General features: G+C 29.0%; 1 protein-coding gene across 3 annotated transcripts in view; it reads left to right on the top strand.

Annotated features, from left to right (window-relative positions):
* The window catches only part of LOC130672329 (cadherin-99C), a 121,426-nt gene extending 100,742 nt beyond the window's left edge, over window positions 1-20,684 (top strand). The window contains exons 2-18 of one of the 3 annotated variants that reach the window (XM_057476858.1): window positions 77-197; window positions 2,461-2,610; window positions 2,881-3,099; window positions 5,003-5,197; window positions 5,311-5,598; window positions 7,532-7,849; window positions 8,715-8,855; window positions 9,044-9,328; window positions 9,406-9,579; window positions 9,657-9,866; window positions 11,553-11,684; window positions 11,766-11,882; window positions 11,988-12,383; window positions 12,819-13,447; window positions 15,469-15,705; window positions 16,570-16,799; window positions 19,066-20,682. In XM_057476858.1, coding sequence (XP_057332841.1) covers window positions 108-197; window positions 2,461-2,610; window positions 2,881-3,099; window positions 5,003-5,197; window positions 5,311-5,598; window positions 7,532-7,849; window positions 8,715-8,855; window positions 9,044-9,328; window positions 9,406-9,579; window positions 9,657-9,866; window positions 11,553-11,684; window positions 11,766-11,882; window positions 11,988-12,383; window positions 12,819-13,447; window positions 15,469-15,705; window positions 16,570-16,799; window positions 19,066-19,370 — 4,116 coding nt within the window. In that variant the 5' untranslated portion in view covers window positions 77-107 and the 3' untranslated portion in view covers window positions 19,371-20,682. Of the gene's footprint in view, window positions 1-76; window positions 198-2,460; window positions 2,611-2,880; window positions 3,100-5,002; window positions 5,198-5,310; window positions 5,599-7,531; window positions 7,850-8,714; window positions 8,856-9,043; window positions 9,329-9,405; window positions 9,580-9,656; window positions 9,867-11,552; window positions 11,685-11,765; window positions 11,883-11,987; window positions 12,384-12,818; window positions 13,448-15,468; window positions 15,706-16,569; window positions 16,800-19,065 lie in introns of all 3 variants that reach the window. The other 2 variants (XM_057476857.1, XM_057476856.1) reach the window with 2 other exon arrangements.
* The last annotated feature ends 1,595 nt before the right edge of the window (window positions 20,685-22,279 follow it).

The following is a 22,279-nucleotide window of genomic DNA, read 5'->3' as shown; positions in this document are numbered from 1 at the left end:
CGTGTAGCGGAAATAGAAATAAAAATTTCTAATCAATAAAATAAATATTTATGATTGTAAATTAAAAAAATTTTAGGTAATAAATGTGATTATTATTTATTTAAACCATGAGATTGATGTCTGAATCAGTGAAAGTGATATTCGTAATAATAATAATAAATGTCCTGAGGATTGATTGTGCCAATGAGTATCTTACGGTGAGTAATATTGTGGAATGCAATAGGATACGCCCTATCGATTTGTATACAAATCGATATTAATGTTTTTAGGTTTTTTTTTAAATTTCCAATCTACTTTACTTTAATGAAATAATTTATTCTTTTTTATTTTACTTTATTTAGTCAATCCCAGGATTTATTTGTTACAGTAACAAATAATGCTGACGTATTTTCTTTATTGTAGAGTTCAATCTTTAGATACACGATGTAATGCTTCATTACTGTTGCTGTACAAAATTATTCGAGTTACGCTCGATAAAGTTATCAGACTTTTTTTTTTTTTTAAGAGAAATGAATGACATTTAAAGTAAAAAAGTTTGAATTTTTTTTTTGGTTTAAATTATAAATAATAAGAAGTTAGAGAAAGTTTTTGAAGTTAATAAATTTTTTAAGACGGATTTATTATTTTTTATTTTAATTATTTTATAGTTTAATTTATTTTTATAAAATTAAATAAGTGGCAGAGAAAAGGGATTTTTTTAAAAATAAATTGACTAAATTATTTAATAAATTTTTTGTGACTAATTTTTTTTTTGAGTATTTAATATTTATTGGGTATCATTAAGAGAATGGAAATAATTATCATAGAATTTATTAACGCAAAGATAAAAAGAAAATTATCTAAATAATTTAAAAGGTCAAAGGAACATATGAAAGTTGATTTCATCACGATTAAAACCGCGATTATTGTCATAGTCGCTGGAGTGTAGAGTCGAGATTGGTGTGCACAGTCGACAGTGACAAAGAGATCTCGCGAAATGATTAAGGAAAATAAAAAAAAAATACATTAATAAATATTTAAGTGAAAGAGAACGTTGTCTGTCACAGCAATAATATGTTAGTACTTAACATTGTCTACTGTTCCGAGATGTCTAAGATAACACCATGTCATATAATGTTAAAAAAAATTTTTTTTCACCACTAACCTAGTCACCCAATTATTTAAAACCTTTGAAATTTATTTTGTTTAAAATTTCGTATAAAATTTTAATGAAAATTATTCGTGCACACCCTGAATTTTTAGAGTATTTGAATACCAATTTATAGTACTGGTCATATCAAAAGGTGTGCATTACAAAAAATGCCAACAAATTTACACAAAAAATTTACTTTTCATAGAACTTAAAATGCACACCTTGAATACGATTTTTAAATAAAAATAAAAATAATATATTAAAATGATAAGTTTTTAAATTAAACGTTAAATTTTTTAGTTACTAAAGCCCATAAAAATATATATCACTGATCACACCAAAGGTGTGCATTAAAAAATAATTTACTATTTATAATTCTTTCTATATTTTTTTTCTGAATAACAAGAAAAATATAAGTCTTATAAATTGGATGATGCACACCCTGAATTTTTAGGGTATTTGAATATAAATTTATACTACCGATCATAAAAAAGGTGTGCATTATAAAAAATTTATGAATAAGTTAATAATTATTCATACTTCTTAATAAAAACAAATTACTTTTTATAGAATTAAAAATGCACACCTTTAACATTGATTTTGAAACAAAAATTTAAATTATTATTTAGAACGATAAGTTGTTAAACATTAAATTTTTTAGTTACTAAAGTCCATAAAAAAATATATATCACAGATCACACCAAAGGTGTGCATTAAAAAATTATTTACTATTTATAATTCATTCTACATTTTTTTTCTACTCAAAAAAAAAATATATTTTATAATGCACACCCTCAATTATATTTTGAAACATCTAAATAAAAATTTACAATAATTTTTTCGTCTCTAATTAAATATTTAAAATATCAACTTTTATCTCATCAAAGGTGTGCATAAAAAAACTCAACCAAAAATTCTATTCATTACTTTCAAAATTTTTATCATCCTGAAGTTAACAGACGATTAATAATTTTCGAATTTTTTTTTCAACATCAATTAAAAAAAAAAAAAAAAACGCATATGTATCAAATGAAAAAAACTACAGGTGCAATTTTTAAAAATATTTTTTTTTATAATTCATCTTTTCAAAAAATATTCAAAACTTATTAAACGTCAGGTAAATTCAGTCTTATTTTTTAAAAATTCCACTTACTTAACAAAATATATTTTTTACCCAAGAAAAAAAAACTAAAAACTACCGTTTACATTCCTTAGAGTCGTGATGGCATGCACTCGATTACAATTGATTGAGAAGTACAATAAAACCCCGAGTACTGAATGCATCGTTGAGCGCGATAATTATTAACCGATCAATTTATCTGCTACAGGATCGAGCATTGAATACGTCCGAAAGATTGACATCGACTACAACTCTAACCGTAAATATTAGAGATGATGACGACCAAGATCCTTCATTCATCTACCAAGGATGTATGCTGCTCGACGGATCGTGTATCAATCCCGAGTACTCGGCTTCCGTAAGTCTCATAAAAATAAAACCATGACAACATTTAAATGTCTTTTATTAATTGATAAAAAAAATAAATAATTCGCTGATTTTTATAAATAATTAATAGACCATTGAAACGATAGTATCAGCATTGAATTCAAATGGGACATGTAATAGAATAAAATAAAGTTTAATGCAGATGGAGATACAGATGCATCCCTAATGCAATACAACGCTAATGCACATTAGATGTATTATAGATCCAGTTTGACTACATTTGCTCTCATTAATCCCGTAGGTATCCAGTGGAGTACTCTCTGGAATACTCAATATATCGCCGGAGAAAATACAAGCCGTTGACATGGACAGTATTAATGCACCAATTCATTACTCCTTTCTCAGTGGTAATCCGCCAAACTACAGAGACTTTTTTGAAATAAATCAAAACACGGGAGCGGTCAAACAGATTCGAGCTGTCGACACCACGGTTACCAAAAAATTTGATATTATTATTAAGGTAATTATTTATTTATTTATCAAGGAAATAACTCGTACTGAAAACTGCAGACCGATGCAGATAAACAAAATTAGGGATTTGTTTCAGTCGGTAAATTTTAATAGTGAAGCCATCGGAAGTGGATGGATATTTAAAAATTATTAATGATGATTTATTTATTTTTTTTTTTTTTTATGGAACTATGGAGGAATTAAATGTTTAAATTAACATATTTTGTAATTAAATGATAATTAGGAACTCGAATAATTATTCCACATTCGTTATAGTGAATGAAGATAAAGATGCCCGGGATAATAGTAATTACGAATAATACATGAATACTGAATAAAAATGAAAATAAATGACAATAAAAATCGATAATTAAAAATGATATTCTCAAACAAGTAAAATCTACTAGTAATTTATCCTCTTTTAAAGAGGATAAATTACTTGAAATCAAAATTAATTTGAAATCATCCATAGATGTGAGAATAAGTAAAAGAAAATCAATTTGTTGATGTAAAAAAATTTCACGTGGCCCGAGATGAGTTAGAGCAGACCAAAACACAAAATGAGACATGTGAGAGTCCGGATCTAGTCAAATTTTTTTTTTTGTGGATCGATTGCCCCCAAATTAATTTGAAACCATCCGTAGATGTGAAAATAAGTAAAAGAAAATCAAATTTTTGATGAAAAAAATTTTTACGTGGCCTGAGAAAAGTTACAGCATCTCACAACACAAAATTGGACATGTGAGAGTCCGGCTCTGGTCAAATTTTTTTTTTTGTGAATTGATTGCCCCCAAATTAATTTGAAATCCTCTGTAGGTGTGAAAACGAGTAAAAGAAAATCAATTTGTCGGTGAAAAAAATTTTTACGCGGCCCGATATGAGTTACAGCAGATCAAAATACAAAATTGGACATGTGTGTCCGGATCTAGTCAAATTTTTTTTTTTGTGGATCGATTGCTCCCAAATTAATTTGAAATCCTCCGTAGGTGTGAGAATAAGTAAAAGAAAATCAATTTGTTGATGAAAAAAATTTTTACGTTGCCTGAGAAAAGTTACAGCATCTCACAGTAGCTCACAACACAAAATCGGGCATGTAAATAACGAGCATTTTAAATAATTTTTTTTAACGATCCTGAAGTTAGCAGACAGTCAAAAATTTTCGAATTTTTGTTTCATCGACTTAATTTAAAAAAAAAAAATAAAAATAAAAATATGCACATGTAGAAAATTCAATAAACTATCGGTGCAATTTTTTCAAATATTTTATTTTTAATAATTTATTGTTTAAAAAAGAATCCAAAAATTATTGGACGTCGGCTAACTTCAGTATCATTTTTTTTTATCTAACAAATAGTACAAGTTTGTTTTTTCAACGGATATTTATCAATCTTTAAAGATAAAAAGTTATTTTTATTTATAAATATCAACAAGTTATCGGCTTTTAACCACCAGGTCTTTATTTAGACCGATGTTAAATCTCCAGTTGCACTTGTCAGATATTTAAACAAAACAAACTTTTAAAATCTACAAACATGATATTGCATCCCCTGGTACGTTTATTTAAATCAATTAACGCTAAAAAAATAGGATCCAACAAAAATATTTTTTTTCTTGGTCTGTAAAACATAAAAGTTATCAATGGATTCAAATTACCATAGCCCTAGAGGATAAAATACTAAAAATGTCAATTTATTCGGTTATTTTTTCATTACCACGTGTTGCTAGTCGTACTTTCCGTTATAAATTATTATTTGAACAGTTACAAATTCCATGCTACAAACTGCTAAATAAAATCATCTTTTTCTCTTGATCTTAAAACTCTATTTAAAATTCCTCTAACTCAGAATAACACATAGCTCACATATTATAGTAATTACACAGAATAATTACTGACTGATCCTCATTTTCATTAGGCCGTCGAGGAATCAGAAGCAAAGCGATCAGCGACAGCTAAGTTGACAATTACCGTCAAACCGGTAGACAGTAATCCGCCGGTTATTACAGCATCATCTGTTGAGGGTTACGTTGATGAGAATGCGCCAGTTGGTACCAAGGTCATCGACAGAGATGGAAATCCGATTAAACTTACTGTATTCGACGCCGATCTAGTAAGCTCCTCATTAATTCCCTTACAAATTCCTTCACCATCAACTAATCCACTCATTTATTTATCAATCCGTAGTATAACCTTGCAAAGAAAAATTAAAAAAAAATATTATAGGCGCCAGAGGACCCCAAACCAAACTACACGTTCGAGTTGACAACGAGTTTCTTCGGGATCGATCAATCAGGAACTCTGATAGTAAACGAAGAGAATCTGGATCGCGATCCGCCGAGTCCTGGGCGGTTTAGATTTCAAGTTATTGCTCGCGAGAAATCAGGAATCGCGGCATCAACACCTCTGTCTTTTGTCGTGACGTTGAACGACGTCAACGACAATGCACCTCAATTGCCAATGGTACCGCCAATCACCGTCCAAGCTGGCGAAGCCAGACGGGAAGTAATCAAGGTAACTCTCAATAATGTTTTTTTTTACTCTTTTTATCACAAGATGACATCATCTCCGATCTCTGGCATCTCTACGGACATATTCAACTATTACGTCATCTGCTCTACCTTTTAATTTGATTTAAAGCCAATTAAATTACATAATTGCATCGCTACAATTTTAATTAATAGTTATACTTATTGTTAATAATCAATAATTTAATTACATTTTTTTTTTATTATTATTATAATATAAACAGGGTGGCCACAAAGAAATGATTTCAAAATTCTCTGATATTTCTCGGTTTTCCAGTAAAGTTTTTCACATTTTTCCCTGATTTAGAAATTTTATTCGTATCATTTAGATATTCAAAGTTTTTATTATATTTTCATTTTTAATAATTAAATTTGATAATTAAATCATAAGAGAAACCATAAAAAATGGCAATAAAATAAATTAATATTGCCTACTTTTGATTATTCGATGTTAATAATGTATAAGTTAAAATATTTAATAAGAAATTTAATGATTTAAATAAATTCAAAATACACTGGTTACAAAAATTAAGGGATATTCAAAAAATTTCAAATTTTTTAGTAATTTTCAACAGTTTGTAACTTGAAGGAAAATGGTCGTACAATAAAAACAAAAAGTCAAACTGTAGCTTCAAGTGTCTAGTTTTCTGATCTGGGTCTTTAAATTTTTTTATTATGCACGGTTCCGAAGCAATCAAAAATCAATCATAATTATCGAAAAAAATTTATTGAAGCTCGAAGACCGTTTTTAAGACTAGCAAAAATTTGGTAAATTTCTTTTTCGATAGTTTTCTTAGAATTACTCCGGAACCGCACATAATAAAAAAATATAAAGACCAGATCAGAAAACTAGATACTTGAATCTACAATTTGCCTTTTTTGTTTTTGTCGTATGACCATTTTCCTTCGAGTTACAAACTGTTGAAAATCACTTTAAAATTTGAAATTTTTTTAATATCCCTTAATTTTTATAACTAGTGTATAAATAACAATTTTTTTAATTTTGAACTGTAACAATTTAATTCCCGGATTCGAAATTCCCTGACATTTCCATGATATTTCTCGGTTGCATTAAATTCCCTGATAATTCCCGATATTCCTGGTTCGTAGCCACCCTGTATAAAAAATTTGCGGAGGGAACGCGGATCGAATGACTTTTTATTTATTTAATTCCCGCGGAGTGAATTTCACTCCGAAGGGGAGTTTCTGAAAATATTAATTATAGAAAAAATTACTAATACATAGTGAGCTTGGGTCTTTGATATTTAGACATTTATATTGAGCACGGAAATAATTACGAGCTCCCTTTCCATATATTAACGCGAAATGATTTTTAAAAATTATAAGCAGCTGATAATAAAACTTTAACAAATATAATTCCACTGAGTCACAAACTGTCGAATGACTTACATCAACCATACCACGAGATAACATTTCATATTGCACCGAAATATAAAATATTCCCATAAAAACTATGTCACTATAGCTATTCAATAATTTAATATTTTCACTATGTATTATATATATGAAATTATAATTTAGTGAGTTACTAAAACATTTTATAAATTAAAAAGATAATATTTTAAGTTTAATTATTAATATCTGAATGAATTATTTATTTAAATAATTATGTTTCTAATTAACAGCCGTTTCTATTAAATATAAATTTATTTAAGTATTAAAACTCCGGACCGGAGTGAATGCGGATTTAAATAAAATCCGCGTCACTCCGAAATCCTTCCGGCCATAAAAAAATCCCTATTCACTCCTTATGCGGATTGATTTTTTTTTAAACTCCGGAACTCCGAGTGACGGAGTGAATTCGCATTGAAATAAAATCCATATTAATTCTGAATTTACTCCCGATTTTTGACAGTGTGTAAGTATTTGTTATTTTAATTTATAAATTTTAATCACAGGTTGAAGCAACGGATAATGATGAAGGGGAAAATGCAGAGATAACGTACAGCATTTATCATGTATCTAATAACGGCCAGCAAAAATTCAAAATTGATCCCAAGTCCGGGGTCATAGAGTCCGTAAGAAAATTGAATGCCGGTGAACAGTACAGTATCACTGTCCAGGCCACTGATAAAGGTGGTAAATACTCACAGACAATTGTTGAAATAAATGTCATACCCGGTCCCAATACGCGTAGTCCCGTTTTTCAACAACCGGTCTACGAAGTTCAGGTTAGCGAAGGTGCTCCTATTAATTCAACAGTCGCTACCATTACTGTAAGTTTTTATTTATTTAATTATATAATAACGAGAGGGGGTAAAATGGGACCTGATATAAAAATATCTCGTGTTTTTTTTCTCTATAATTTCTTAGTCCCCAAATGAGGGGTTCCAATATGACCCTGCTGTGAAAATTTTATGATCCTGAAGTTAACCGACATCTAATAATTTTTTGAATTTTTCAAAATCATAAATTACAAAAAAAAAAATATTTTAAGAAATTGCACTTATAGTTTTTTTAATTTTCTACAAGTGCATATTTGTAGTTTTTTTTTTTTTTGTAATTAACTAGTTGAAAATAAAATCCAAAAATTTTTAATTGTCTGCTAAATTCAGTATCATAAAATTTTTATGATCCGGAAAGTAGCAGACAATTTTCGGATTTCTTTTTCAACAATTGAATTAAAAAAAAAAAAACTAAAAATTTGCACACGTAGAATATTAAAAAAATTATATGTGCAATTTTCTGAAATATTTTTTTTTTCTTAAATTTATTGTTTAGAAGAAATCTAAAAATTATTAGACCTCAGCCAATTTCAGTATCATAAATCTTAAGTGTAAGGCAAAATGGACTCCATGGAAAAATTTTGTTCCAAGCAAACATTTTTTAATAACATGACCAAGTGTATAAAAAATTTTTTCAATGGGGCAAAATGAGCCGCGGTAAAAAATTTAAAAATAATTAATTTTTTTTTTTATTACAAACTAAAAATAAATTTTCTATTACAATATTTATGTTAATTAAATTTTTCAATAAAAATTCACCCTCCCCCCCCATTAAAAAAAAAATCATGCGGCCCATTTGAACCCCTTTTTTCTATATGATGATGAGTTACTAATAATAAAAATGATAATTTCGAAGGCACTCGACCCAGAAAATGATCCAGTGTCGTATTCAATACTTTCGGGCAATGACTTGAGGCAATTTGCGATCGGTGACAAGTCAGGCGTTATTACCGTTATAAGGAAGTTGGACAGGGAAGACTTGACGCGATATCAGCTGGTAAGTGGTAACCAAGCATTCGCCTCAAGCATTAACCATTCATTATAACTTGTAACTCGTAACTGAAGACTAAAGTCTCAAGACTTTTATTTAACCGAATAAAAGTTTAATGATATGCTTAATTCAATGCTTGATATTAATTATTTATTACTTATCAAGGCATTAAATTATGAGAATTGTTTTTGTAGTTTGTTAAGGCTGAGGACAGTGGCGGGCTTTCGAGCACCGCGACAGTTAACATCCGCGTCACTGACATCAATGACAAGAACCCCGAGTTCCAGGGTCTGCCTTACGAGTTTGAAGTAAAGGAAGGCGAGGCGAGAAAATTAATTGGACATGTTCATGCTGATGATGCCGACGAGGGTATTAATTCTGAAATAACTTATTTCGCACCTGACGACATTCCGTTCACGGTTGATCCGGAAACTGGAGACGTTCTTACTAAAATAGCTCTAGATTACGAGCAAAATCACGTGAGTCTACTCAACAATTAAGCGCATAATTTAATACTTTGAATATTAACTGTCTAATTATTATAATTATTTATTAGGAATATAAATTTGTTGTGACGGCACGTGATGGCGCTCCAGATCCTCGTCTAGCGACAGCGACTGTCTCAGTAAAAGTTATCGATGTCGAAGACGAAGTACCGATATTTCATCAAAGTAGTTATGAAGCACGTGTTAAAGAAAACGTTCCTGATTATATGGTTATACAAGTTGTCGTAAGTTTACTTTTTATTTATTTTATTTATTCGTTTGTTGCTTATTAATTTAATTATTTAACTTTTTTTTTCCTAAGGCCGATGATCCAGACACTAAAAAACAAATAACATATGTAATTAAACAAGGCGACACTGATCTCTTTAGTATTGATCCTAAAACGGGTGTAATTAAAACAGTACGTGGACTGGATTACGAAAGAGATAGTCAGCATATACTCATTGTCGGTACTTTAGAAAATACAAGTGATCTTCCTGGATCTACTACTCGTGTCGTTATCAACGTACAAGTAAGTTGCCTTTGATTATTTTTTAGCTGAACCTCTTGACATATTGGATTTTAAATTATTTTTTACAATTTAATTACTGTCGACTGGTAATAAATTTATTTCCCTCAATCGGCAGTTACTGAGTCCAAAAAACTTCCCCCACTTAAACATTCTAAGGAGTTTCGTACCAGAGAGAAAAATTTCAAACTAAGAATAGGAAAAAACAGACAAATTAATTAGGAAAAGTTACTATCTCTTCGCAGAGAATAAAAATTAATCATTAATATAAAGAGTAAAATATAATTTATTAACAAAACGTAAATATGACGTTTAAAATCATACAGAATAAAACAGGCGGGAAGTCGAGAACAAAACTAAACGCGCGGAGTGGGAAGTCTGAAATTACGAGAAAAATTTCTCCTACATCCCCTAGACCAGACTTATGACGAGTAGTCGACTGTATTTTTAAATATTTTCATGAAATTGGAAACATGTCAGTGTAATTAATAAGTCATTGTTATAAAATTTTAAATGTATAAGAATTCAATTTAAATAATAACCCGGGAAAAAGTCGTCATGCACAATCATGTTTGATCGTGCATGAATCATACATGATTCAGGCATGATCGTGAATGATCCAGACATGACATTGCACGATTCATGCAAAGGCACGCATGATCATGCAAGGCAATGTTCAATCATGCATGACAAGGAAAGAATATTCATGCATAATTCATGCAATATCATGCATGAACCATACATGGCTTAGCTCAATCATGAATGATCATACATGACTTTGAATGACTCATGCACAGGCATGTATGACGAAGTAAAATCATGCTCAATCATGCATGAGCATGTATGACTAGGAAAGAGTCTCGCATGATTCATGCATGACCAAGCTCAATCATGAGTGACCATTCATGACACTGCATGATGCATGCAACGTCATGCGTGTCCATGCTTGGTCAAACATGATTATAATTGCTCAAGCATGATCATGCCTGAATATTTGCCAGCCATGAGCATGCATGATGAAGCATGAGATTAACGCATGATCATGCATGATCAGGCCTGATGATTTTTTCCCGGGAAATTTTTTTGATACGGGAATTATTTATGTAACATTAGAATAAAAAATTAAATACCCGATCACTTTGTCAGAGTAATGGGTGATTAGTTTTCAAAAATTCAATGGCGTAACAAAAAAATCAAAAATTATAATTTATGAAAATTTTTATTGCTTGTAAATTAAAAACTATCAGAATTTTTTTTTGTTTAAATTAAAACATTCCTGGTTACTTGGGTCACTTGTTAAAAAATAATTCTTATTTTAGTATCTACTTATTGCTCTAGTTTTTTTTAAAAAGTTCCTGCCACTTGAAAAATTGAAAATTCCATTTGTTTTATTTTCATTTTTATCGAATTTTCTAACTGTTCATGTCTAAAAATTGCATTCGCACCACGGGAAGCCTTCGACTCGAGTGAGAATATTACGGGTTGTAATGTCCTACTTTCCTCCCTAAGTACGTAATTTATTATTTCCCGTATGAAATTTTCCTCATGAATTTCTACCCAGAGAAAAAAATTTCTTGGGTCGAGTAAAAATTTTTTGCACCGAGATCCTTTTTTTCTGTGTAAAGATTTTTACTCGACGCATTAATGATTAAAAAATAAAATTTATTTAATTAATTAATTTTATTAAAGGATATGAATGATATACCACCAGTGTTTACAACAATACCACGTCCAATAACACTTGACGATGACGTACCAATAGGTACCACAGTTATTAATTTATTAGCCCAAGATTCTGATGGTACATCACCCGGTAATCAAGTAAGTGGACTTTAAATGCCCAGTAAATAAATTTAAATCCCATCATTATAATAATATATTTAATAATTAAATGTATCACAGGTAAGATATGAAATAATTGGACGTGGAAGTGCAAGTAGATATTTTGTAATTGATCCAGACTCAGGCATACTAACGGTCCGCGACGATTTACGGAAGGAAACTGACTCTGAATATCAAGTATGAATTATTTATTATACCATTATTATTTTCGACGTTAATTTATGCTTGTTAACCCGTTTTAATTATGCTGTACACATATAATTAATAATATTTTACTCAAAGGTGGATGTAAGAGCTTACGACCTGGGCGAACCTCAACTATCTTCTGTAACGACTGTCCCAATTTATATTCGTCACGTAGCAACAGTTGCCCCGGAAGTTGGACTAGGTTTCGCTGAGGACTCTTACAATGTTGATGTGCCTGAAGATGCTAGTGACAATACGCTAATTAAAATTTTGACAATTATAAATTCCCACGCTCACGATACAACTTTGAATTGCGAAATTTACAGCGGCAATGAGGATGGATTATTTGAAACTAAAATTACAGATGAACGTAATTGCGCATTGAGATTAAAAAAAGGAGCACTTGATTATGAGACAGTTGAATTTTACCAGATTAAAATAAAATTGGAATCTACCTCGGGCATTTTAAATTCACATCGCAATACTACGATGGTAAAATTATTCTTTAAAATTCAATTTTTAACGAAACTATTAATCTTACAAAAAAAAGTTTCAAACAAAAGTTATAGGAAATTTAATTTGCTACAAAAAAGGTCTCGATGATTATTCGCGTATCTCCAATAATTTAAAAGTTACGGATAAAATAAATACGGAATCAATTTTAAACTAATATCAAAATTCATCTTTTTATTTCAATTTACAATTACATCGAAATAATTAGACGTACGTAAAAATTCAATGAGACCTTTTTTGTAGAAAATTTAATTGGCTACAAAATTGTTTCTATACATTTTACTCATATCTTTCTTAGTTTAGCCGTAATTTTAATTTTTTAAAAATAACTTTAAATGCAAACTTGATAGTTCATAAAAAAAATCAATTAAAATCAAATCGTCATTAATAATTAATATTTAAATTAATTTCCAGGTTAAAATTCAAGTAATTGATGTAAATGACAACAAACCAGAATTTATATTCCCCGAAGACCCGTTGGGTTTACGTAGACGTCGTTACTTTGCATCAATACCTAAAACCGCGCAATTTTCATTCAACGTTCTTCAAGTAAAAGCCCAAGATAAAGACAATGGAAAATACGGTAAACTCGAGTACAAAATGTTAAACGGACGTGGAACGCAATACTTGTCAATAGACAGTTCCTCAGGCATGATAAAAACAATCGGAACGTTCGACAACGTCTTGCTAGAAGAATTACCATTTAAATTCAACGTCCAAGTACGTGATAATCCGAACTCGACGACTAAATTCAATACCGCCGACGCTCCCGTCATTGTTAATTTAATTGACGAAGAAAATTTACTTGTACTTGCAATCCAAGATGCATCTGCCGACAACGTGCAAAAAGAAGCGACGAAAATAGTGAGAGTATTAGAAGAAAAAACAGGACTGCTGATTGGTATCGATAGGATATCTACTAGAAAGACTGTTAATAAAAATGGTACCGTCGAAAATCATCCGTTGGATACTGACGTCTGGTTTTATGCCATTGATCCAAAGACTGAAATTATTTTAGATCGTAACAATTCGCACTTAATAAGGTAATTTTTTTATTTATTTAATTAAATAAACTTTTATTTATGTGACGGAAAAATAATTAAATAGGTCAGCTGATAAAAAATAATGAGAGACTTCAACACTATTATTATTATTATTTTTTTTTTTTATTTAAATGGTTGAATTTAGATTTTAATTACTGGTACTATTACGTATACCACACAATCGTAAGAATTATGGATGACGTGGATTAATTTTTTTTTAATTGTATATTAACGTGGCATGCAAACAAACCGCCACTTTTAACTCATTGTTAGTGAATAAAGTATTCGTGCACGAGTGGGTCTCTAAGTATTTTTGATAAGACACTGTTTAGTATTTCACGTATCGCTGAATGAATTTAATCAACAAGATGGTCATAGTGTAGTCGAATTAAATAATAATAGTGAAAGAAAAGATTTTTTTCCGGACATAGGCAGCGAGTCCAGATTTTCTATCGAATTTCTATAGAATGTCTTCGAAGACGGATTTGCTGAAAAATAAAAGCTGGGACGCGTACTTGCGACATTTGAAAATGTTTATTATTGTGGTGGGGCAGAGAAGTGAACACTAATAGTGAAAGAAAAAAAATTTTTTGGGGCATAAGCCGGTGGGTCTTGAATTTCTATAGAATTTTTCGGAAGACCATCTTGGCTAAAAGTACGGCTTCGGATGGGTTTTTTCAGTCGGTAAAGATATCGAGCGAATCGGTCGGAAGAATTGCAGCATTCAAAAGTATAGAAAAAAATTTTTTTTCGGATATAAGCAAATGAGTCCCGATTTTCTACACGGAAAAAAATGAAGTATATAAATTGAGGACGACAAGTAATATAATAATAAAGTGATCAGTAAATACTGTCATTCTAAATAGTAATTTTTAACTTCCCGCTACACTGTAAAAAATCGGGAGTGAATCCGGATTTTATTTCAATCCGCATTCACTCCGCCACTCGGAGTTGCGGGGTTTTAAAAAAAATTACTCCGCATGCGGAGTGAATTCGGAGTTTTTTTTAGCGGAGTGATCTCGGAGTGACGCGGATTTTATTTCACTCCCAATTCACTCCGATCCGGAGTTTTAACATTTAAATTAATTTATATTAAACCATTAAACAGTGTATGTGTGTGTGTGTGTGTGTGTGTGTGTGTGTGTGTGTGTGCAAGTGTGAGAGCGTGAGAGCGTGATTGTGCCCATGTGTGCACGTGTGAGCTCGAAGAGCTCAAAAATTTACAAGTAACAATGTTTCTGAGCTCCTTGAGCTCGAAAACAGCGGGAAGTTTTGAAGCTGGCCCGCAGGGTCAGGCGGTTTTCAGCTTTTTTTATTTATGATTAAAACGTGAATAATTACAAGACAAGTATGAAAATTTATTGCCTATGTAAGGAAAATTACTATTTGAACTTTCAAAATCGTAACTGATACTTAGAAAATTGACGACACGTATTATAAAATTTTATATTTGGAATGTTAAAATTCCCCATATTGACAATCAGGGACTTCGAAGATGAATTTTCTCAAAAATAAAAGCTGGGATACGTACTTTTGGCATTCGAAAATTTATATATTGTGGTTTGAATTGTGAACAATAATAGGGAAAGAAAAAAAATTTTGTTTTTTCGCGTGGGCAGCGATTCCCGATTTTCTATAAAATTTTTTCGAAGACGGATTTTCTCAAAAATGAAATCTGGGAACCCATTTTTTTATAGAAAATAAAAATTTCATGGCTAATGGAAATATTTTCTGTTAAAAAAAATTTTTCAATGAACACTTGCACATCCGTACGTACGCATCCAAGCCCCAGGATCTTTGAAAAAACATCTAGAAAATTATTCTCCAACTTTAAAACAACAATAGCTTTTGAAAAGATAATTTTTTAATATGAATTTTCATAGAAAGCCTAAATTTTTCGAGCAGAAAGTCAAAAATCGATTCCAAATGTACCAATTTCCGAGTGCTTAATATTTTAAAAATGTTAGTGAACATAAAAAAGTATTTGTTTGAGTAATTTGTATTATTTAAATTTGTTTCAGAGTAATGTTAGACAAGCCAGCGATGTCTTCATTAATTTTCGACGTATCAACAGCCGTCCGAGCTAACGCTATTGACATTCATGCGCCAGTAACGGCGCCCGAGCAACCAACAATCGTTACTCCTATAGCCGTTGCATTTAGCGGCGAAGTATTTCCATATGCTCTGATAATAATCGCCTGCGTTATTCTCGTTCTCGGTGTCGCTGGAATTATTTACATCTGCATATCCTGGTCCAGGTCAGAATTCTCAATTATTTTAAAAATAAAATGAAGTTAACGCGGGAAAAAAATAATTAAGATTTAATGAGATCTTCAGATCCAGTCGAAATTTTTTTTTTTTTTTATTGAGTCCTAAAATATTTTCTAAAATTTTTAAATTTTTCAAATTGATTTTTTTTTATCTTTGACATAATTTGTGGAATTTTTTTCCAAACGATAAATTATAAAAAAAAAAAAAAAAAAATATGCACATATAGAAAATTTAAAAAACTATAAGTGCAATTTTTTCATATATTTTTTTTTTTATAATTTATCATTTAAAAAAAAATCTAAAAATTATTAAACGTCGGCTAACTTCAGTATCGTAAATAATTGATAATTTAAAAAATTAAATTGAAGTAAAATACCGGATTTAGATCTTCATAGATCTAAATTATTATTTCCGGTAATGAAAATATTTTTCTGCAAGGACAATATTTTTAATGAAATTCTATAAATATTCAGCATGACATTGAATATTATTTCCTCAATGAATATTTCTTTATTACCCATGAGATTCATAAGTTTATTTTTATAATAATAATGACAATTATTATTATTATTATTATTATTCATAGAATAATTAAATAAACTGCGGCGCGCAAATGTAAATAATATTATATTTAAAGAGTGAAGTTAAGTAAAGAGACATAGAATTTAAGCTTTTCAATTAAAACCTATTTGCAGTAATTAACCTTTTCCGGGTAACTTGCGCTAGCCAGACAGAGTTAAATTATTTTTTCTGTTGGCGAGTTAATAAAATATATAAATAGCTTGTTTTTTTTTCGTTTTTTTTTTTTTCAATTTTTAAATTAAACTGTAACTGGTTACTATTTGCAATAGGTACAAAAGTTATAGAGAACGCATGCAGCGAATGTACGTTGTTCCCAGATATGATCCAGTTTACGTCGAGACGGATCTTAAGGAATACGAGACCCAAGTACTGCGTATGAGTGTCCCGAATGACGACAACGAGAGCTACAATGACTTACAATTAGACTTTAGTAATAAAAATCATGCATTTAGTCTTGACAATGTCAGTTACATTACCAAAGATCATGGCGGAAGTACTGGTATGTAATTATCTATTTATATGTTTATTTATTTACTCCCTCTACAATTTATACTATAAGATAATTTTATTGTCCGCTATAATAAATGTCACTTCAGATAATTTAAATGTGCAATTAAGTGACCGATACTAATTACTCACTATAATTAGAGTGTGAGAAATTGAAATCTAATAAATCGTAACTGAAAGTAGATAATTTATTATATTTATTGCGCAGCTCAATTGCGAAGCAATGAGATGTAGAACACAAGCTAACGCTAACTTGGTCCCAAATGATTTACGAAGAGTAATGTGGGGCAAGTGTGCGCTATGGGTAAGTGTGCGCAAACCCATTCATTTCGGACTCACTGAAAAAAATAAATATTTGTCTTTAATAAATAAATTTATTGTGGATTTTTTTGAATATTTCTTAATGAAAAATAAAAAGAGGCGAATGGAATTTTTCGGTCGATGCTTCGTATTCAAAGTCGTGCAATAAATTTGGTACAATTAAATATGACAGTTGATTCAAATAATTATTTTATTTGACTGAAATATATCATTTATTGTGGTAAGTAATTGATATAGGGGACTCAAGTGGCTCCATGCGTTTTGAGCACCTGACAAAATATCCCCGACAAAATATCTCTGGACAAAATATCCCCAGTTTTGTGTCAGTTTTTTTGGCTTTTTTCACTATTCTTGCTTTCTTTTTCATGGGGATATTTATGGGGAGAAAATATCCCCCATAATATTATTATGTAATAGTTGCCACTTTCACTTTTTTTGCTTTCTTTTCATGGGGATATTTTGTCCGGAGATATTTTGTCGGGGATATTTTGTCAGGTGCCCAAAACGCCTGATACCGACTCAAGTACGCAAAATTTTTTTTTTTTTTTTTTAGTGATATTCAAAGTAAATAGAAGGAATTTTCAGTTACCGTTAAAAAAATATATTTTTCAGTGCTGAAATGCATGGGTTTGGTTACACTTACATCTTATATTTTACACTTATTCAAATATCTTGAACTAAAAGAAAATTCATATGATTTGAAAGATAATTTTTCAATGAATAAAACGAACACAATAAGTCAATTTTTCAGTAATAATAATTGAAAAAAAAAAAATTGTAAAAAACTGTGATGTCTGTCAGTGTGTACGGATGTTGCTAAACACAATAACTTCAAAAATATACATCTGATTGATCAATTTTAGTTTTTTTTCACACGTGAATTCTTAAATAGAATAACTCTTTCAAAAATTACTATGCAAAATCTTTTTGTTTCATTGTGAATTCATAGAAACTTAAAACTGGACAAGTGTGAATGTAGCAGTCATCAGTCAAATTTAAAATTATAAATAAATAGGGTAAATAATTTATAAAAAATGCACTTAGGGCCAGTTTTTCAAACCGAGTTTATTTTTATCCGGGTTTTAATTATCATTGCTGATATATCTATTGATATATTATTAATATATATGATATATTATTAATATATAGATATACTAGCAATATTAATTAAAACCCGGATAAAAATAAACTCGGTTTGAAAAACTGGCCCTTATTAATTTTTCAATTTTTTAAATGCGCACTTTTCAAATTTTATTTTATTAATTTACTCGATTTATTGAAAATTTCAAATTTGTTTAATGTCTGCTACATTAATACTCATAAAACTGGCAATTTGAGAAAAAAATTTAGCTGCCATTTTTTTTTATTATTATTAATATTATTTTTTAATTTATTTCATGCATATAAAATCGCTATCTTTTGATCACTTTTTCACTTTCCAATTGTATTTTTAACAAATGTACGAAATTTTTTCTTCTTATACTTTATATATTATTATTATTATTAATATTTTTTTGTTATTTTTTTAATGAACAAGTAAATTGTGCACATTTGGATTTTTTAATTTTACCGATTCCCAAAAATTTTAAATTTATTCAAAATAAATATTTTATAAAACATCAAAAAATTATAATTAATATTTTAAAAAATCTTTACTGAGTGATCGGTCCAGTAAATGAACACGACCAGTAAATTAACATCATTTAATATTTAACTACAATCACAATTACGTTAAAAAAAAATACTTGATTGCTGTTTGATTCACAACTTTTAGAACATGACTTCTAATTACTTCCTTCTGTATTCAAATATTTAAAAATTCAACGGTTAATTAACTGGTTAAGCGTTCAATTACTGTCTCAGTGACCCTACTAGTACACTGAAGGATTTAATGATTACAGATTTCCGACTAATTATTTAAAACGAATGTTAATTAGGTCAACAGAGTCCAGTGAGCTCAGAAGCCGCGACGACAGTCCGCGCCTCTAGTATCGCGGGCAACCCAGAAGTAAACATGCAATCTCTGAGACGGTCAACGCTGAGTCGTAAGAATAATAATAATACGAATCTTATAAATAATATTGACACGCCGGTATTGAATCCGCTGTTCAATCACGAAGAGCTTTTGAGCGCAAGCCCTTCAAATGATAACGTTACATTTAGAGAGAGGAAAGACTACTCGCACCTCGGGTTCAGTTACTTGACCGAGCAGAGTCCAGTTGAGACAACTACAGAATTGTAATTACTATAGCAAACATAGTCCACGATTTATTATTATTAGGGACAAAATTTTTGCCTTGATTTTGAAATTAATCGTTCAAATGTTTGATATTACGGCGAAAATAATGGTCTAATCAGAAAAGTTTTCAAACAAAAGTTATAGGAAATTAAATTTTCTAAAAAAAATGTCTCTTTAGATTTTTTTATACGGCTAATTTTTTCGCGGTAATTCGAAAATTAAGTTTCATAATGAATAATTCAAATTTTTGATAATTATGAAAATCTTAATTTTGAAATTACGGCTTTCTTTTTAGTCCTAAGAAAAAATTATAAGAGACATTTTCTTTCAAAAATTAAATTCTGAACAACTTTTATTTGAAAAATTTTTTTATACGACCAATATTTTTGTCCGTAATATCAAAAATTTCACACCATTATTTATTGTTGGTTGATTTCAAATTGAAGCAAAAATCCTGGCCCTAATTATTATCATTGGTTTGTTATCAAAACAAATAAAACTGTAATTTAACTTAATTAGTATTTTATAGATGGACGTTAAATCAAATACTCTAGGATTAATATTATTATTAATTTACGCTGACAAATGTGCCAGCTACCGTCCGTTAAATATTTTTATACTAAAAAAAATTTATGCATAATTAATTAATTAATTAATTAAATGATCGTGTGGATAAATTTGTGTAAATTAATTGATATAATTAATATTTTATTGTTCATATTAATTATCAAATGTATTATATTATTATTATTATTAATATCAATCCTACTTTATAATTAATGTTCAAGTTTTGCTCATATTAACAATATAAAAGTGATATATATAAATATATATTTTTTTTAAATATCTAAATAAAAAAATATGCGCAACGACTTGCCAGAATGCAGTCATAGATTTTAATTTACTTTTATTTTTTATTATAAATTATTAATAAATGTAAAATTATTATTATTATTATTATTATAAATTATAACTATTGAATGTTTTAATTAAAAAGTATGTATTACAATAGCAAAAGTAACTGCCGTGAATTACTAAATTGCTAGAATAATTAAAAAAAAAAAAATAACGTAAATGTTTAACATTTTTTTTTCCCGCTTTTTTTTTTTTAACTCCTCCGGGACTCAATTACTCATCTTTGCATTATTTTACTCTACACATTTTAATATAAATTTTTTTAATGTGACATTTTTTACTCGAGTTTTTTTTTTTTTTAATTTAATTGAAGTGGTTAAATAATTTATCCAAAAGTTATGTTATTTAATAAATTAATGTGTAAGTAATTTAATTAATGGTTGAATAATATTTAAGATGCCAATGTGAAGAAAAATGTAATAATTAGTAAAAAAAAAAAAATGTATAAATTTTGTTAATAATTAAATAGTAAATTTATTGTAATAAATATTATATTGTTTAATTATTTTGTGTTTATTTACGTAAGCAATTTTATTATTTTTATTTTAGTTTTTAAAAAGACGAAAATAGTCGGGGTGTGCATTAAAAGTACAATGCACACCTTCAATTTTTATTGGGGAATAATTAATAAATAATATTTTAGGTAATCAATAATTTATAAGAAGACATATTTTAACGATTTCAAGTGTCATTAGTCATTAAGATGACAGTTATTAAGACAGTGATGCCAATTAACCTAAATTAGGTGCAGAATTGTAATTAATTTGTCAATTAGAACTTAACGACAAGAAATTATGTCATTATATTTGGTAGAATTATACTTAAGAGTGATCTACTACTGATAGAAAAGTAATTAAATCAATTAATGATCATCTAGATTCCAAAATAAGCTCAATAGTATTTCACAAAAATGCACACCTCAAATTTTTGTGATGAAATAAATTATTGTAAATTTTTTTAGAGATCAAAATACTAGTCTGAGTAATTTTAATTGACATTTACCATTTAGATGACAGTAATTAAGACAATGATACCAACTAACTTAAGTTAATTGCCAGAACTATAATTAATTTGATAATTAGAACTAAATATCAGAGATTTAGATTATTGTATTCAATACAATTATACTTTAAGGTGATCTAATACTGATAAAAATGGATTTAAATCAATTAATCATTATCTAGATCCCAAATTATGCTCAATTAATAATTTTGAAAAATGCACACCTCAAATTTTTGTGATGAAATAATTTATTGTAAATTTTTTTAGTGGATTTATAAGAGATCAAAATGCTAATTTGAATAATTTTAACTGACATTTACAGCTTAGATGACAGTAATTAAGACAATGATACCAACTAACCTAATTTAATTGCCAGAACCTTAATTAATTTGGTAATTGAAACTAAATATCAGAGATTTAGATAATGGTATTTAATACAATTATACTTTAAGGTGATCTACTACTGATATAAAAGTAATTGAATCAATTAATCACCATCTAGACCGCAAAATAAACTCGACAGTATTTTTAAAAAAATGCACACCCCAAAATTATAAAAAAAATTTTAATAATTTTGATTTATATTCGGAGTCTATATGTCAGATATTAAGACAATAATGTCAAGTAACCTAATTTACCTGTCAGAACTATAATTAATTTGTCAATTATAGTGGAGTTCAATAGAATTATACTTTAAAGTGATTTGATACTGACGGAAAATAAATTAAATCAACAGATCACAAATTTGTGACGTTATCATATTTCTGTAATGCGACCAACGGAAAAGGAAAATTTGAAAATGGAAAAAAGTCAATTTTTCTTCATAAATATCAAAATAAATAGTCGAAAAATTATATCAGACTTGTTTATTACTCTCCTCTGGGTAATAATATACTCAAACTACGAATTTATCACCCTCTGGACCCCAAAACAAGCTCAATAGTATTTATAAAAAATGCACACCACCTAAAATAAATTTCAAAATTACCAACATA

Source organism: Microplitis mediator, chromosome 7 (genome assembly GCF_029852145.1).
Source record: "Microplitis mediator isolate UGA2020A chromosome 7, iyMicMedi2.1, whole genome shotgun sequence".
NCBI lineage: Eukaryota > Metazoa > Arthropoda > Insecta > Hymenoptera > Braconidae > Microplitis > Microplitis mediator.
The sequence above is the reverse complement of the archived record's forward strand: the minus strand, read 5'-3'. Positions and strand labels throughout refer to the sequence as shown.